This window comes from Mustela nigripes, chromosome 3 (genome assembly GCF_022355385.1).
Source record: "Mustela nigripes isolate SB6536 chromosome 3, MUSNIG.SB6536, whole genome shotgun sequence".
In the NCBI taxonomy this organism is placed as follows: domain Eukaryota; kingdom Metazoa; phylum Chordata; class Mammalia; order Carnivora; family Mustelidae; genus Mustela; species Mustela nigripes.
In genome coordinates this window covers 85,836,031-85,855,588 of record NC_081559.1, presented here as the reverse complement: position 1 = coordinate 85,855,588, position 19,558 = coordinate 85,836,031, and the positions used below count along the sequence as shown (strand labels likewise).

The following is a 19,558-nucleotide window of genomic DNA, read 5'->3' as shown; positions in this document are numbered from 1 at the left end:
AATTCTAATGCAATCTGTTTTTGTAGAAATAGGAAGGCTCTCTACAAGAAACAGTAACTCTGAATCTAAGAGGTTTTTGAACTCACAGGTAGTTCTGGGTGTGTTACCTAGGCTACAGATTTGTCTGGAGTAAACTATACAATCCCAGGCTAGCCTTTTCCCGCCACAGACATCTGAGCCATACCTCCTCCGTTCAGAAAATAATGAATAATACATTACCATACTACTGCTTACTTCTCTACCTTCAGGTAGAAGCTCTGCACTCTCAACCAACCTGCACATCCATGAGGTATTAAAGAAATACCAGCAAGCATGAGCAGAAACAGATTTTCACCCAGCCAAGCACTGAACAATTGCACATAATGACATGAATAGTTGATTCTCTGTTTAGAAAGTGAGATGTAGTTACATCAACTTTGATTGACCATAAGAGCCCCGTTCCACAAGTGCTAACCCTGAAAAGTATCTGTAAACTAAAACATAACAAAGACAGAAAAAAGAGGAATAAAAAGTCAGCAAAACAGAGCAGGTGAAAAATAACCATAAGTGGCAGGAAAGTGTGCTGGATATCCAAGTATTTTAAAAGTGGTAACTAAGGACTTAGATTATAAAAAGTTATTTTTGTGAATTAAATTAGTCATGGGAGAAGAGATAGAAAAAAAAGACACAACTAAACATTATAGTGGAGTGCATTACACATCAGAGTAAATGAAGCCTTACATTTTAAAATAATCACCAAAAGATTCAGAAATTGAGGCGGCAACCCCTAAAGGTCAGTTCAGATATCTGAAAGTGGCAATTAAAATTGATAAAATACAACAGAGTAGTAGGTATGATCTTGCCTACCTTATCATCCACCTACCCTCCTCCCTCTCATACTGGGTGTCCACCTAACTACCCAGAGCATCAGCTCACCCACAGGACATCAGCTAGCTATAGAAACAGGACTCCAGATTAAAAGGGGGATTCAGGAATACCTGGGTGGCTCAGTCAGTCGGGTAAGTGACTGCCTTTGGCTTAGGTCCTGATCCCAGGGTCCTGGGTCCTGGGATTGATCCCTGGGTCCAGCCCCCTGTTCAGTGGGGAGCCAGCTTCTTCCTCTCCTTCTACTGCTTCCCCTGCTTGTGCTCTCTCACTCTCTCTATCAAATAAATAAATAAAATCTTAAAAAAAAAAAAAAAGCGGGTTTCACCTGATAGCCCTAAGAAGAGGCAGAACAGGCGTTATCACCAAAGCCATGACGCTATGGAAATTTTAAATATCTTCCGATGAGAAACATGGAGGGGAAGTTTAGAAAATTTTCTAATCATAAGGGATAAGTAATTTATAACAAAACTTGCAAACAGGAAGCATTAAAAAATTGATAGTTCTCATTATGTTTATAAAAAATAAAAAATGTAAAAAATAAATTGATAGTTGTATATAATATTGGTTCACTCAGAATTGTGATACCAAGTCCCAGAAAAGGGAGATAATCAAAATGATTTTCAGGTTCAGAGTTACAAATGCTGTAAACTCCTCTTCCTCATTCCTAGAATAACTTTTATAGGAGTAGCTCAGTATTTGCTGGAAAAGCAAAAAATGTTCTAAGCAAATAGAGTTGGCCAATGAGCATTTTAACCTCAAAACAAGCTACAGATGAAAGAGTTGGACATTTTCAGTGTAAAGCGGCAACAAGTAGTAATGCCACTGATGTGTCTGGGATGCTTCTGAGAAATTTCTGGACGCCACATATTCCTGGTAAAACTGGTCTGTTTTATCAGTGCTGCTTGACCCTATCCTGCTAACTACAAACACAACCAACAACCCAGGCTGCACATTTCTAATAATCTCATGAAGTTTTTGAACTGGCTGTTCTAATTTGTGATTCTGCTGCAATGATGCTCTAACCCCTTGGAGTAAAATCCTCTCTGCTCTAGTTTCTCCACCTGCAAAATGAAGGAAGAAGACTCAAGATCACTAAAGGTCCACCCTCCCCCACTTCGGTCCTCTCTCAGTTCTGAGTCTATTCTTTGATAAGAAAAAGTCAATTGCCTAAAACTGAAAACAAAACAAATTTGTCTGCATTTGAATGTGGGTGATATTTTTCTCTGATTTCCCTATTCCAGCTAAGAGGACAACAATTTTAAAACTTAGACATTTCTTTGAATTCATTCTCCCCCTTGTCTTCTATTTCCAACAGAACTCATCACCTAATCCTGAATAGTCTACTTTCCCATCGTCTCTTGCTTATTTCTTTTCAAATCCATTCTCACCGACTGAGACATAACCTCCCTCTTCAATTAGCAGAAAATAATTATTACATACACTTTAGGATTTGGTGTTAGAAAATGAGTTTTGGTATTATAAAAATGAAATGTGGTGGTTTTGAATAGACCCTCCTTCTCTCCATAGAATCTCGGGGTCTGTTCAGGGTATCGGCTGATATTTTATAGAGCCCATCTGCGCTGGGTTTGAATGGGATGGATATCCCAAACAGATACATCAGTTCTCAAATGCAAATGAATTCAGCGGCAGTCAATACTCATGAACTTAGAGTTAGCTGATAGGAACAGGAAGCAATGGACTGGACACTGAATTTCAAACAAGAAAGATAATTCCCTGGATATACGAAAAAACAACATATAAGAGAGAAGAGGTGTTAAATTGCTCTTTCTTCTCTTGTTGCTCACTAATTATGTATGAATCTTAGTGTGTGGCCAAGGGGAAAATAAGAGAAGAACTTCTACCATTCTCATTTTGTGGCTGTCTAAAGAAAATGACCAAGATCTCAGCGCTTAGAACAACAGGTAGGACTGAATGAAGGGCAAGTGTTTGTGCAACTAATGAGCTTACCTTTAATTAAAGAGAATTGTAACTAGGTTTCCTAAGTTGAATTTTCACTATTGTGTCTGCTAATTTTTTCAAGTTCCATATTTAATAGTACTGACACAAAAAATTAGAATCTTCCAAGCAAAAAGTGACAATTATTTAAGAACTAGTTTCATAGGAATACTTACTGATAAAAATAAATTTGTAGGTAACACTGACTCAAATATAGTAAGAACAAAACAACCAAACTTAAGGAAAGCTTATGATTTCTAATCACTTCCAGAAGTACCTCTGCAGATAGTCACTTGTTAGTACAAACCTTGTTAGATGTCAAAAAGGTCTACAACTTACCTTAATAAGCCCAAAGTACAGAAACTCCACAGCTTACATGGCAAGAGCACACATACAGAATAGTACTTGGATTTAATATTCTTAGCAATATTTCAAAGTAGAATTTTGGTAGTTAACATGGTAAAGATAAGTCAAGACTAGGGAAACATTATTATTATTATCATTATTATTATTATTATTATTATTTTAATTCTAAGTTGACATAAAGCAAATATCTTGCTTCTAAAACAACTAAAGTCATACAGGACCACAACTTGGGACAAAGTTCTTATGCTAGAGAAAATTAAATAAGTTACATAGAGGTTAATGAAAGCACCTAAAGATATTTTGAGAATGAACACACAAATCAAAGACAATAATAGTAACAAGTACCATTTATTTAATGCTCACTATGTTTCAAGCATTTTAACAATATGTTACATTTGTATCTCATTTAATTTTCACAGCAGCCCAATGAGACTGTTATTACTACCCTTACTTTAAAGATGAGGGGGGAAAAATGAGGTGTGAAAGATCAAAAAACTTTTTCAGTATCAACCAAGTGGTTAGCAGAAAAGGTGGTAGTGAAATCTAGCTGTGCCCAACATTAAGTCAATTTTCTTAGGCACTGCACCACGTTGCCCTTTCATTATATAGTACTCATCTCAGGATTCCTCGCCCAGAGGGACTGAAGTGATTCAGTTACTGAACTCTGAGAAGACAAAGGAAGGAGTAATTCAATAAATTCCTGCTTATCCAGAACTAAAGAGTTCAAAAGATCTGATATTTTTACAAATTCTGCACTCGGTTTTTATAAGATGGTAACAAATGACAAGAAACAGGTATCTTGGATTTACTTGGAAAAATAAATTTGAGCTTTGTCCAGTGTGTCAAAGGAAAGAGCAAATCCAACCAAAATGTCTAGAAATGTAGGTTGGTATAACAAATCACATGACATTCTAAATAATGACACTGGGATAAGTAGACACTTCCTGCTGGTCAGCTCCATCTAAATGACTTGCCAACATCTCAGACTCAACATATAAAACTCAGAATTCACCATCTTTATTTCTTAATTCCAATAGAACAGATATTCTCCTAGTTACTATAATTAACATTCTGAGATTATCCAAGACCATCCAGTTGCCACTGTCAACTTGCCAAGTCTACAACTGGCGCATTTATGTGTATGTCCTCCTCGTCATCTGCATGCTGCTTTCCTAGCTCAAGTCTTCAATAACCTGGTCTAATATTTTTTAAAACTGTTTCTCTGCTTCCGTTTCCTTTCCCATCAATACTGTATTTATCAATACCAAATTATCTTATTTCATAACCTAACAAGGCTCCCAAACGATGACAGGCTAAAGTCCAAATTCTTCATCTTAAATTCCCATCTCTAACCTTCCTATCTCTTTGCCCAATTGAGTCAAAGGTAATTAATCTCTTCTAGGCCCAATGATCATTCACCACCATAAATCTGGTTATAACTATTCTCTCTCCATAATGTGTGCCTGCATGTACCCTAACCTACTCTCCTTTCAAATAACACTACATAAATGGAAGCAGCATACTGAAGCCAGACCATTTCAGTAGCTGTACAATCTCCGGCAAGCTTAACCTTCCAAACCTCACTTTTCCCACTTGTAAAATGAGGATAATAGTACCTAGCTTGGAGGGGTTTGGTAAAGATTAGAAGTAATATACATGAAGTGCATGCCCAGAAAAGGCAGTTGATAAATGATAGCCACTATTATTATGCCCAAAACTGAGTCAGTATTTAACGCCCAGGTTAAATGCCATAAAAAGCACTTGCTTTTTTTTTTCCCCCCTATCTTAAAGATACCTGTTATGTCTATCATTTCTACAAAGCTCTTAAGATTAAGGATCCTGTCTTTTATATCCTTATATCCTAGAATACCTTCTATTTACCATATTAATAGCAAGCTTTTAATAAACATTGGGATAAGAAGGCATGAATAAACCTCAAAGAATTAAACTGCTGTTAAGTATATTTTATTGCATTACTTTGAAAAATTTTTAAGGAATTTCCTATGAAGTCTTTTATCTGGAATTTCTGTGCAAATAAGCTATCCTGTGTAAGAAATTACTCTGGCAGTTTACTGCTGAATGATACATTCCAGCTAGTTTGTTTTCTAGTGGAAAATGATCTAAAACACTCCCCAGCATTCTTCACAGGAACACTGAACAACTACAATGACTTCTGTACTGATCACCCCACTTGCTGTTCCACACTCTAGCACCACCAGGAATGCACACGAATCACAGGTGTCAGGCAGATGTGGAAAGAGCCCACGTGCCTTTCTCTCTTACGCACTGCTAACTTATGCCCGCTCAGGCGCTGCGGTTATGCCAATTGATAGGATGTAAGACAGTCCGCACCCTTATTTGAATTACTGGCAAACTTCAGATCCTCGGATGTTCTATAAAATCATTATGGTTTTTCAAAATTTTGTTCCCCCTCACTTTTGAGGTTGGACTCCTACTGAATGGATGACCTTATCAAAAAGCCTGTGAAACAGATAACCAAAATGGTGATGGTAGGAATATAAATAAAATCACTAACATTTATTGAACATGACTAGGTTGTACACACAGAGCTCAGTCGGCACACTGTAATAATGATCTCAACTGGCATAATAAATCTAAAAAGTAGGTCCTACTTGATTACCATTTTACAGATGGGAAAACTTAAGTTATAGGATGTTAAGTGATTTGCATTAGGCTGAGCAGTTTTAGTAAGTGATATAGGACAAACCAGATTGCTCTACACCATTCTGCTGACTCCCACATTTTATTCAGCGTTATCCCAAATGGAATGATTTGAGTAAGTGCTTTTTAGGAAGATAACCAAAGCTTGATCCTTTAAACATCAAAGTGGTTTATCTGAACTCTTTCTAACAACATGCATTGTACATAGCCCTCATGTAATGAACAGAATATCTAACACAAATTGTTCTAGCCTGGATGGATCTACACTGATGATCATTCATTATGCTACAGGAAGCTCAGTCATGGCCTCTAAGCCCATTGAGGAGAAGAGATCCTAAGTGGACCTTTTGCTGAATTCCCTTCAACGATGGCTTGAGTTTGTTGAATGACATCCATCCCCATTTTGTAGAAGCCCTGCTCCATGCATGACTCCTTTTGAAGGGATGATGTAGTCCCTGGCTAAGCATGTTCTCTGATTTTTAGTTATTTCTCCACCCCCTGATCTGTCACCTTTGCTTCTTGCCTCCAAGATTACTTTGAACAGGACAATGAGGAACTTAAAAAAAAAAAAAAAATAATGGACATCAAGTCTTTGATGTCTGAAGCCAAACATTCTCTATACTTGAGAACGGGTGTAAATCATTTTATAAAAGGATAGTTTTTGTTGCTGCTGCTGCAGCTGAATTTAAAGCACTTCTTTTGGGTGGGGTTATTGTTATTGTATAAATTGGAGAGAAAAGAAATCTAATCACAAGTAATTAGGCATTAACATGAATGATAATTTCATAAAAAATACATTTTGAGTGAACAAGAGTTTGTTCTTTGTAACTTCAGGCCAACAAAGGAATTTTCTGCGTGTGTGTGTGTGTGTGTGTGTGTGTGATGAAGCCAAACTCTTTTCTTAACAAGAATAGTAAGAGGAAGATGGTTAGAATATAACACAGCATGAAAGATTTGCATTAGATATAAAGGAGATTTCATGAAAGTGAGTGGTGTTAAACATTGGAATGATTTATCAAACGTTTTTTTTTAGTAGAGTGATTCTATAAAAATTTTTTTAAATGACATTCAAATGAAACACATTTTTGCATTCATTTTGAAGAGCCAAAATAATTGTTAGCAAATATGGATATGTTTAAATTTGTAAAAGCAAAACTTTTCTTCTCCTACTTCAAACCTAAATTAATATTCAAGAAGACAGTACCCACTTCATTATTTCATAGAGCAAAGGCAGTATTTTATTAATATGTCTGACTAATACTTTTTCAATGTATCTGAGAAATGTGACCACATGTGGTAAGAAGATTAAGGTGTTTTCTGGCAACACCCCCCCACACACCAAAAGCAGAACTCTTGACCCCAGAAAACAAAGTTTTCTGTGGGGAGCCACGGGGGCTGCCTTCTGTCCTATCAATCCACGAATTCTCAAATTACAGATCTGCTGTTGTTTTCTGACACATCTGCTTTGCAATGTAAAATAGTGTTGTTTTTTTTTTTAATAAGAATTCTTCAAAAAGCCCTTAGGCTCCTCGCCTTTGTTTGCACAGCCTGAGAGTTTTCATTTAAAGTTTTCACACTGTTTTTAAAATTCTCCATTTTTGTTTTTAAAATAGTTACAGTGAAGTCCATAGACCTCTGTCTTGGCTTTACATTTCAGCTACATGGAAGAGGTGGAGAGAAACACGTAAAGAAATTGTTAGGGTTTCTGTAACTGAGATTACTCCAAATGACCAACATTGTTTTCCTCTCTCCTTTGCTGTCAAAAATGTAGAAGGAGGAAAGCAGAGATGCTTGCTTTTCAGATAAATTCCTGTCCCTAGGATACAAAAACTACAATGAAATGAGGAAACTCACAGGTAAAATCTACTATTGTTTATTCTGACAATCCAGTATTGTGGAAAATAGGAATACAGAGAAAAATGATTACAGAAGCATATGAAATTCTTCTCTATTGATCACGGTAAGATTGATACTTGATATTCTCTCTGGTGACTAAATGGAAACCCGAACCCCAGAAAAAGCTCCTATTTTTCCATCTAAAGTATACATTCCTCGTGTGCTCCAAATCCAAACCCCAACTCCTAAGGAAATACCATCCTTTCATCCCTTCATTAAAAAATAAACGGAAGATTTTTTATTATGGTCTCCACTGAAAACACATATATTTGATCTGTTTACATCAATTATGTGTAACTATAATAAAGACATTTAAGCTTTTTTCACCATATAATGGCACTGAGAAGGCAAGCACATGATAAATACATACAAGTATCAGGAGTTGACAGTCTTGAGCCTTTATCTCTCTTCACCTTTAATCCAACTGAATGCTGTTTGAGGCAGTTGAGACCCACTTCGATATTCCCTCCTCAGTTCCTGATGGAATTTCTTGGGAAGACCTGATCTTTCTCAAGGATAAGATACAGTACTTTGTAATTCACCGTATCTGTATATACATTCTTGTGCGATCCGATTTGTCGGGAGTGGGGATCATCTCGTTCTATGAAAAGCATGAATGGTCCCTCAGTACCGGATCTTGTAGGGGAAACAGATGGAAAAAATGTGAGGATGTGCTGACATATTCAACTCCATCCTAAACATCTAACGTGATGCTTAGATAAGACAGGTGTCATACCATAAGCTACCTTATAAGGGAAGAGAGTTTGAGTAAATGAGATATATTTACAAATAGGAAAAAAAAACCGGTTTTCTCATACATGAAATATTGGTCTGAGACTACAGCTGTGCCTTTGATGATGTATTCTTCCCATTCTGCCTCTTTTGGCCTAGCTCCAATTTACTATTGGTATTCCTTTTTAAAATTTCTCATTCCTCTTCAGGTATCCTCTTTTTCAAAACTTCAACCCTTTAAAAGTCTCCTTTCTAAGCCTTGAGTCCTTTCTTTCATAACATTACCATGACGTGCTTCCTTTTATTCAATATTTCTGTCAGCTCTCTTTTATAAATCATTTGTTCCTCAATGGTCAGAGTCAAGTACCAGGGACCTGAACATCTTTTGGGGACACAGGCAATAAAGAAAAAAAATGGTAAGAATTTGGGTTGTAAAATCGGATAAAAAAATGTTTGATTTCTTGTTCTACCTTTACTATCTGTACAACCGTAGGCAAAAAGTTATTTACATTCTCTATGGCTGAGTTTCTTCAACTATAAATGGAAAATAGCTTTCAGAATTGTTGGAAGAACAAAATGCTAAAATACATCTAACAGGCTTAGCACAATGCAGGGCTAAAATAAGAATCAGTAAGGTTAGCTGTTATGGTTAACTCTGCCTTCTAAAGATGACCCTGTCAGAAAGCAAGTTGCAAATCCCTCTGATGTTCTGATTTCATTAGAATGAGACTCACACAAGGCCTGGATATATAAAATCCCCTAAGTTGTACCAGGCATTGCCTGTTTGGCAGTTACATGACCTGGAGTAGGAAAATACTGGCTTCCTCTAGCCAATGTCTGGCTCTGCGGGCTGTAAGACTGTTTTCTTTATTCTTTCCATCATACAACCAACAGCACATGGAGTTCTACAGGAAATCTGCCTTCTTGATATATACAGTGAAATTTCCTTAATTTCCAATCTATAACCTATACCCTCTAACACAGCACAGGCTTCCCAGTCAGGAGTTTCATCTCATCGAGTCTCAAGATCACATTTATCTTCTGGCATGCTACAGGATGAATGTCTGTAGTCCTTCAGAAATCCTGTGTTGAAATCCTACTCTGCCCCCGTATGTATTAGAAGGCGAGGACTTTGGGAGATAAGCACATCATGAGCATGGATTCCTCATCAATGGGATTAGTACCTTTGTAAAACAGACTCCAGAGAATTCCCTCGCTCCTTCCCTCATGTAAGAACACAGCACAGACACAGAAAACAGATCTTCCCCAGACACCAAATCTGCCAGAGCCTTAATCTTGGACTTTCCAGGCTCCAGAACTATGAGAAGTAAACTGTTGCTGTTGATCAGCCACCCAGTCTATGGTATTCTGTGACAGCAACCCAAACAGGCTAAAGCATGGTGTTAATATTGCAAAATCGATCTTGTTGACCACTGACCATCTGGCAGGCCTAGACACCTTCAGGACCAAAGGAGCCAGTCTACGCACCCCGGCAACAAAGGGAGATTTGGCCCACAAAATGGCTCCAATCAGGAACATCTAAAAAAACAGCTTCCTGAAATATTCTCTGGTCACCAAAGCCTACAGATATTACCACTGAGTGGGAAGGGTTTAGATGCTTACTGTATTCCTTTCAGTGCATACGGCTCCCATATATCCTAGAGCGAGGCACGAGGTCTACCTTCATTTGCTGTAGTTTATCATTTCTACCAAAAGTGAGTTATGCATTTCCTTCCATCTGACACAGAATTTACTGGCTATCATTTTTTAATGCCTCACAGTCACCCTTGTGATGTACAAGCTGTACAGTCGTGGAGAAACGTCTGCGAGGGTTCTTCAACCTGCGCAGTTGCCTACCCTGCCATAGAATGGCTCCAGGCTGCTACGCTTTTTCACTTCTCATGTATTTTTTTTTTTAATAGTGTATCTCTCTCCTCCCTTGTTGTCGAGCTGTCAGTCAGCTGTCACTTTTTACTGCTGTCAGTGAGCCTGCCTTTATCGCGCCCCCAATGTGATGCTGCTAATCTGCTGTCAGCTGAGAAATCAGATAATCAGGACCTCTGAAACTGCATTCACAATAAGTGGTGGGCTGAGCATGGGATGGAGATTTTGAGATAGGAGTTCCAGTCCTTGCTCTGTCTATATTTTGCTGTGTGGTTACCAGGAGACACTTAACATCTCTGAACTTTGGTGCTTTCATCCACAAGTGAGGAGCAGAATCTGTGTGTGTGTGTGTGTGTGTGTGTGTGTGTGTGTGTATACACATTGTGTATGTGTGAGAGAGAGACAGAGACAGACAGACAGACAGACAGGAAAAAGATCTCACCTAGACTTGCATCCTAACTTTCTCTGGCTACTAGAAAGAACACAAGAAACTTTTCTGTGATTTAATAGAATGCAGGATGGGGTATCACTGATCCTTTATTTATCAAATTCAAAAGTATAATCTAACTTTACTTCTCTGAATTTACTACTGGCCATCTTCTTAGACCCTCTTCCCTCTTCTCTAGAGGACAATTTTCTCAGTGTTGACTTCCTGACTCTTTTTTCTTCTTTCAATCCTGGACTCTTCTTCCATCAGTGCTTTAAGTGCTAAGAGTGTCAAAGGCCAGTGTGAAGTTCAAAGCCAAGGTAATGATGAGAAACCAGCAACAAGCCTGAAAAATAACAACTTGTGTGTCCTAGAAAACAATTGAAAAATGTGTCATAGTGTGTCAGATGCTGCTGATATGTTAAGCAAGATGAGTACCGAGAATTGACCACAGGATTTAGAGAGGCATGGAAGTCACTGGTAACCTTAACAAAAACAGTTTCAGTGGAGTAGCTGTAAGAGAGAACAGTAGAAATAAAACTGAGAGCAGATAAAAACTCTTTCAGGAGGTTTTGCTACTAACAGAGAGAAGGAAAACAGGCAGTAGCAGAAGGGATAAGTGGAATCAAGAAATGGCTTTTTTAATTTTAAAGATGTAAAACAAATAGCATTTTTTTAATGCTAATAGTGACCCAGAAGACAGGAACTGATAGTACAGAACAGAGAAGGACAAATTGCTAGGGCAGTAGTTCTTAGATATGCAAGAAGGCTGGACTCTCGTGGAGGCAAAGGCCTCACATGGAAGCAAAGTCAGTTCATCCACATTAATGGGTACAAGGAAAAAGAATATGCACCCAGAAGTGTGTGGATGAGCCGACACGGTGGTAGCAGCATATAGAAATTCTCTGCCGATTGCTGCTATTTTCTCAGTGAAGATAGAATATTTGGTATCAGAAGTCTACAAAGCAAGAAAAACTCATGATTAGTTATCTAGTAGATGGGAAATGTGGTCTGCTTACCAGGCAGCTCAGGAGGACCATGTGCATTTAGGGTAGACTATCAAGTACAGCTGGAGGTTTTTCTCCTGATCAAATTAAGGAAAAGGGCAAAAAAACTGAGAGAATATGTAAGACAGCAAGGATAATAATGATCAAACATGGAGGCTGAGCTCAAGAAGGAAGGAGGAAAATTGGGACAAGAAAAAAATCAAAGTAAGGAGTTGGCCCCACCAATGGATGGTAGATTCCTATGAGGCCCAAAGACTGAGTCAGAATGATACAGAGAATAATAAATGAACCTCTTTGTTTATATTGGGCCGCTCCTTTGGCAGGGTACTTCTGTATTTTAATGTGCTGATTAAGAAAGGAGAGAGAGTTAGAGAGTACTTTATATTCAGGTGGCAATAAATGTGCTAGGTTATATAACAATGGGAGTGGGGAAATTAATATGATGAAGTAGTCTTTACTGGGGTGGGCGGGGGGCTATCACGTACTAGACACTATGCTAAGCATTCTGCATGTGTTTCCTTTATTTGCATTTCCTTTATTTGCATTATTTCCTTTAGTCACTACACAATGCCTATATAGGTGATATGTAAATATAATCGTAATATTAAAGAACCTAAGTTCAGGGTCATTACACATATACAGGTCACAGAGCTGGTAAGTGGCTGTCAAGACTCAAATACATGTATGTACGCCTCCAGTGTTTAAAAGCTTTTCCATCCCCAAATATTTAATACATATAATGATAATTTCTTTTTTTTAAAGAGATATTTATTTGTTTATTTATTTACTTAGAGTATGAGCAGGGGGAGAAGCACAGAGAGAGAGGGTAGAGAAAGACTCCTAAGCAGACTCCCTGCTGACCCAGAGTCTAAAAGGGCTCGATCTCACAACCCTGAGATCATGACCTGAGTACAAAACCAAGAGTTGGACTCTTAACCAACTAAGCCACCCTGGTGCCCCCAATACATGTAATGATAGTTTCAAGTGATATTCTTTCTTGCCACAATTTTTCTGGTCTTTGAGAAAGACAAGGCAGTGAGGAGTGAGAAGGGTAATAGGTAACAGTAGTTGCCACGAAGTCATCTTACTGAAGTCCTATGTGACTGATATGCTCTGAATCTTAACTGTTAACAACTTTAGAAATCCTCATATTTTTTGGCTGAAATACAGCTGTTCTCCTTCTCTGACTAATATCCATTATAGTATACACTATTATAGCATATTATATTAATAATTTAATTATATCTTCTACTTTTTTTTTACTTATTTTTTTTTTTGCCATGAACAAACAATATTTGTACAAAGAGAAAGATAGAAGCATTCAAAAGTTCTTCTTCTTCTTTTTTTTTAATCATCTTGGTTATGTTGCCTTTGGAATTACTAAATATTTTTCAACATCTCAACAAAATAATACTCTTTTAAGACTGCAGGCATTAGAATGATTGTCATTCATGCAAATAATCACTTACTTACACTATATGAGTTTGGGTTGGATAAAGCAAATTACCATTTGAAAATAATTCAAATAACACTCTGGGCTAAGACCTTGCTTATGAATGTTATCTTGGCCACAATATTTCTTAACCTTTTTCCATTTAGCTAGATTTATTTATGGTAATATAGTCCAAATTAATAAACTATTCAATTGCCACAGGTGTATTAAAACATATGATGTTGTAGGAATATATCAGATGCAAATAAATTTTAAAACATATTATGTATTTGGAATTCTATAGTGGTAATAATTAAGATGTAGTATAACCACCTACTAAATTAAAGATGTACATTTTGAGTGTACATTATATTGAAATCTTAAAAAATGTCAAAAAAATAAAGGTCATATTTTAAAAATATGACCTAAAATATAACTATGTTTTAACTAATCATAGGTCTACAGTGTAACAATTGTATTTTCCGGAAAGTTGAAATTCTCTCATCTCACATATTACACATATAAATACACATGATAGGGGCACCTGGGTGGCTCCGTCGTTAAGCACCTGTTTTTGACTCAGGTCATGATCCCGGAATCCTGGGATCAAGACCCACACGGGGCTCCCTGCTCGGCAGGAAGCCTGCTTCTCCCTCTCCCGCTCCCCCTGCTTGTGTTCCCTCTCTCGCTGTGTCTCTCTCTGTCAAATAAATTTTTAAAACTTACAAATAAATACATACATACATACATACATATATACATACACATTATATATGCATATACATATGCATCTATAACTGAAAATCAATTTTGATCTTTTTTTCCTTTAGCCTGACAGTTGTCGAAACTCCAAATAAATGATTAAGTATTTTTACCAAATGACCTATAGCAATAGGAAGCTTGAACAGTAAACAGAAAATTGAACAAAGAACCATGGAGTCTAAACGTTAATCCAGTCTGTGACAATCAGTAGTGTGAGTACAAGCCAGTCTCTGCTTCCTTGGGCCTCTGCTTTCTGAACTCCATAAAGTAAGACTTGGGCAAGGTTGTCTAACTTAAATTTTATGACTCACTAACTTGATTTGGGATTAGGCAGATTTTTCTTCAATGAAATACTAACTAGTAAACACTCAAATAAATCAGCATTAAGAGTGCTGATGAGGACTACTGATTCCACAGCAAAATCTGGGTGAACTCAGTAAATCTAGAATACAGAGAGTAATGCTGACCTCCTGCATAACATGCATAGACATTAAATTGTTTCCTGCCTTCCTTTCAGCGATGGGGAAGAAACAGCTGTCCCTGAACCCTTTTTAAGGACATATTCAGTGGCAAACAGCAGCATCCCCGACTAGTATGAGTCCCACTGAAGTAAACTTTCTGTTCACACGGGAGAAATATTCCTACTGGTAATAAAAACCATTTTGCTAGGTTTAATCAGAAGTGAAAAGGAATTTGAAAATGTTCCCTTTGAGCCACATCATCCACTGCTAATTCAGGGCGGGCCCAGCAACAAGGGTAATAAAAAATGTCCTTAGTAACAGAGAAAGAGAAATGGCAATTAAGTGCATTTGTAACCTAATATAGAAGACCTAACTCTTTATTAAGATAATATAAATAATTGGAACACCTGCGTGGCTCATTAGGTTAAAGCCTCTGCCTTTGGATCAGGTCATGATCCCAGGGTCCTAGGATTGAGCCCCGGATTGGGGTCTCTGCTTGGCAGGGAGCCTGCTTCCCTTCCTCTCTCTCTGCCTGCCTCTCTGCCTACTTGTGACCGCCGTCAAATAAATAAATAAAATCTTTAAAAAAATAATAATAATATAAATAATAAAAAAAGAAAAGGAGAGGGAAAAAAATAGAAGAAAATAACACAGGAAATGAAAGTAACCCAAGCAGTGCAATTACCATTGATTTACTTAGAACCGTTGCTATATACATATAAACCCATGGGCATAAGCTGAATGCAAAGGCTGAGAAATATGCTTGACCATGACTTCTGTAACAAAACAACAAAGAAAGAAACAAAACAGTAAGTGTCAAAAAAGCCAAAGCAGCTTGCTTGAGGAAACCAGTTAAGTATCAGAGAAGAAAAGATGAACTCAATATCAGAACTAACCATTCAGGGATCATCAAAACACATGATTATTTAAAATGTTTGTAAATCACAGCATGGTTTGAAATAGAACTTGATTCTCTAATTAACCATGCTTATGCTGAAAAGTTAAAATTGGCAAGAACACCACAAATTTCTATACATTTTGGAAATAATTTATGAACACATTATTGAAAAACGGAGTCAAACATACTGACCTGCTCACATCAGGAAACCTGATGGGAAAGTAAAGAACTTGGCACTTGGGCCTGATGATGCTTTCCAGATCCTTGGGTCTGTGATCAGGGATCAGTTTCATAAATTTTCCGATAGAGGTGAGAAATGACTCCATATTAAAAACTGAGTTGAACACCACCACATCAGCCACCAGGCTGGAAAGGAAAGGGATAAATGCAAATGATGAACCCACACTCATGCACAGTTAGTTTTTATAAGCTCAAGACCTCTGTGTTGATCAGGGTTTATACTGTACTTGGGTTTGCAAAGAACTCTGCATTTCCCATCAGTATTTACTAAATGGCCTCTAATAGAGAAGTTCGTTTCGTTCCCATTGTATCACGGTAAGTTAGAGTGCTGGCATCAGGGAGGAAAGGCAAGAGAGGAATTAAATGATGTACTGGGATCTTATGAGGTATCAAACAATGTTTATTTTTCTGCAGTGTCAGGACTTTCTGCATCATCAGCGATACTAAGTACAGCAGGGCCTTCTTCTTTGTGGCCCACATACCCATGTTGGATTTTTATGTCAGTGATATACACCATTTTATATCATACTGCTGACAAGAGGACATCTGCCGAACTTTTCAGTACCTTCAAGAAGACTAGTTCAGATAAAGCTATTTCACACAAAAGCATACCTTTAAACATGTTGTAAAAGTTGATTTCTTATTTAACCTTCGCTTTAAGAAACCACTAGATTTTTTAAAGTTCTGGAATTCTACAGGAAGGATTACATGGGATCTCTATAAATAACTTATTTTACTAGTATATTGTATTTGGGGTCATCAAAGGAGAAGAAGGATCACAATACCGCGGACCTTCAGAATTAAATGAAATAAATATAATACTATCTATTACTTTCAATGGCAAGATTGTATTCCTCCCTTTAATATTTTTAAAATACAAGTAATCTGAAACACATTGTTATAAGGAAATGTGATTAACCAATTCTAGGTGGCATACATGTGTCCACAGTGTTCAGAACTGCCTCTAACATTTTCTTGAAGACCAATGAACACAAATGATAACTTAGGGCAACCTGGACAAAACTGAATATGTAGTATGTTCCCTTCATGAGTCAAAAAACTGATTTAATAAATAATTGGTTTGATTTTTTAAAATGGCCCTCTTTGTTTAAGCAATGATTCAGTGTCTCAGTGTCACTGGATCTCACTAAAACACACACAGATGCTTTAGTGAGAAGATATAGAAGCTCAAATAGCAGCTAGTTTTATTTCACCTTAAAATTGATAAATCAAGGAAATGGAAAAGACATATAAGCCTGTAAGACGGCAAAACACTCATGAAAAGGTAGAGCTTACAGAACAGGGATACCATAGCAAATACTCCATTTACTGAGGACAGCCAAAGTTCCTGTTGTTAATACACAGCAGAAGGAAAAGCCTACAAGAGGAACGTTGAACTGCCACCTTTATGCCTCTCCTGCAAAACCGCTTTTCTCTACATAAGTTTTGTTGTTGTTGTTGTTGCAACCTAGTGGAAATTTGGGGGTAGGGGTGATAACAGCACCGATAATACAAAAGAATGTCACAGAAGTGCTGACACATCAGCAAGCAATAAGGAAGCCAATATAATAATAGACCAAAAGTTGAAGGATGTTTTACAGCTAGTCTGTTTTCACCATATGTCACATATTGTAATAGCGACCCGCAGGTCATAATATACAGTTACAACATGTGTTCATAAGTCAGAGGGTAAGTGAAACCTCTATTTAAGGTGAGTGCTTATGTCAGTCACCTCTGAGGTCCTTAACTGCCACTCGGTCAAGAAAAGAAATCCAACAGTGCCAACAAAAGCAGAAGTCAGCAAGAAACCTAAAGAAACATTTGAGGAAGCAAGACTCATACTTTTCAAAGAGAATGTGAAACGGGACTGCTTTCTGACACTCTTATTTTTCCTCTGGACAACAGCAAACTATTTTTTTCTCATAAAGAGTCTAACCAGTAATCGAGTCTACTTCTTCCTATCTGAGCTTGTCAATCAGTTTACCCTCTTGAGAAGAGCAATGACGGAAAATCATGTACAGGCTTTTGTAGTCTCATTCCTTTTGAGAAAAAACAATCTTTTATAAAATACAGAGATGAGGGGCAATGAGCTAAAATTTTTTTAGATATCTGCCCTCATAAGGCATGAAACCCAACTACTTACACTCTTAAAAACCCATTCTATGCTAAATTAAAGATTCAAGACAGTCTACAAAAATATTCTTTTCATGCATTTCCTCTCCGATATGAGTGGGTATAACTTCCATTAACTTTAAAGCCACCCATAAAGGGAAAAATAGACTGAATTTTTTTCTCCAGTTATTTCTCAGGGGTAATAAACACACACTATCAGAGGAAAAGAATGATGCTAATTCAAGAAATCAAAGGAATATTACAAATGTTTTCCATATTGATAAAAGCACAAAATGATTTTATTTTTGTTTTTAAAACATATTTGCCTTCTCTGTTTCAATATAAAATAAAGTATTTTAATTTTATTATGAAATTTTAAAATGGTTGTGTTTTTATGAGACATTTGACGTGAAGCAGTTCCACTCTATTTTGATAGTGCTGCTACTTCACGACTGAAGCAGCTTGTAAAAATGATGGCAGGAAAACATTTACGAAATGCTCAAAACACAGAAATATCACCATAGAGCTGTTTTTCTAAGTCAACTAAACTATGGAATATGCTTGTAAGAGTTGGGAGCCTGTTTAAGCACATCATCAATCCCAATTGCTAATGGAACTATTTAAAAAAGGTGAGTAAGATGTACCCAATCATGGCCAACCTGATTCTATTTGACTGTTGTAGTTCTGTGAGCAGGATCCAATCGCAAAGCCATTTCAGAGTTGTTATTAACTTCTTTCATTAACTAAGCTTCAAGAGATACACTTTGTTGAAGTAACAACAGAGAAGGACCATCACCTTTGAAATGTCATGGTATTTTAAGGCTGTGCAATTTCAGAAGATTCAATGAGGGGAAAAAAACCCAACCACCTAAAGATTCATTTTCCATAGTTTTCTCTTATAATAATAATATGAAAAAAGGATTAAAACTCCTTGCTCTATTATGTTTTAATTTTTAATTTCTTCCTGTGTAAATTTCTAACTTGATTTCAGCTGGATATATTGAAAGTGGTTGGTAAATGATAATAGACTAACTGGCTCTTTTCTAAAAGTATCCCCTAAACAATACATGATAGAATCAAGGGGTGAAGAAGGTCTCTGTCAACACTTTGATTCTATTTTGAATGTTGTAGAAAATAGATAACTAATTCAACATATAATTATATTATTACATTTGTATATTTTATAAAAAGATTAGTTGTTCATATATACATATGTATGTATATATATATATCTCAAAGTATATCAAAGGCACAAGCAATTACTACCACAGAAGATACACTTAAACATACACACCTACTTTAATGAGTTTTTAAAATAAGTGTACAGTAGGTCTCAAATTTTAAAAGCTAACTATAAAGAAAACAGGGGCAAAGGACTAAATATAATGACACAATCTGTACCTACCATGAGAGAATTTGGTTGTATCCATATTGGAAATCCCTCTCCTGATATTTCTTAACAGGATATACCAACTGGTTCTCATGGAAGTAGAGAATCTTTTTCAATTTCCCAAGGTCAGGCCGAAGGGCAACCAATTCAGTCAGGTTCAACACTGAGCTTGCAAAGAGGATCCTAGGAAACAAGGAAATTAAAGTTTACTGTCCCAAGCATGCTTGAAGCAGTCATCCTTCACCTTTCTCCCCTTTTCCCTCTTCCTAACCCAAGAAAAACACATCCCCTACAAGGACACATCAATAGTTAAGCCTTAATACCATGTAGCAGCATTCTACATTTTCATCTCTTAAAAAGCTAAGAACTATAAAAGCCCTGAATCTCATTGGTCTTCTCAGCTCCATTACTGAGAGATGCAAAGAAAGAAAGAAAGAAAGAAAGAG

At 36.9% G+C, this 19,558-nt stretch overlaps 1 protein-coding gene across 18 annotated transcripts in view; it reads right to left on the bottom strand.

The window, feature by feature from the left end:
• GTDC1 (glycosyltransferase like domain containing 1) overlaps positions 1-19,558 on the bottom strand; it is a 422,749-nt gene that overhangs the window by 213,040 nt on the left and 190,151 nt on the right. For all 18 annotated transcript variants that reach the window (XR_009403155.1, XR_009403157.1, XR_009403156.1 and 15 more), the window contains 2 exons: positions 19,128-19,295; positions 15,563-15,736 (listed from right to left, as the gene is read on the bottom strand). Coding sequence is in view for 6 of the 18 variants with exons in the window: in XM_059394349.1 (XP_059250332.1) it covers positions 15,563-15,736; positions 19,128-19,295 (342 nt within the window). In the remaining 12 variants the exon portion in view is untranslated. The remainder of the gene's footprint in view (positions 1-15,562; positions 15,737-19,127; positions 19,296-19,558) is intronic.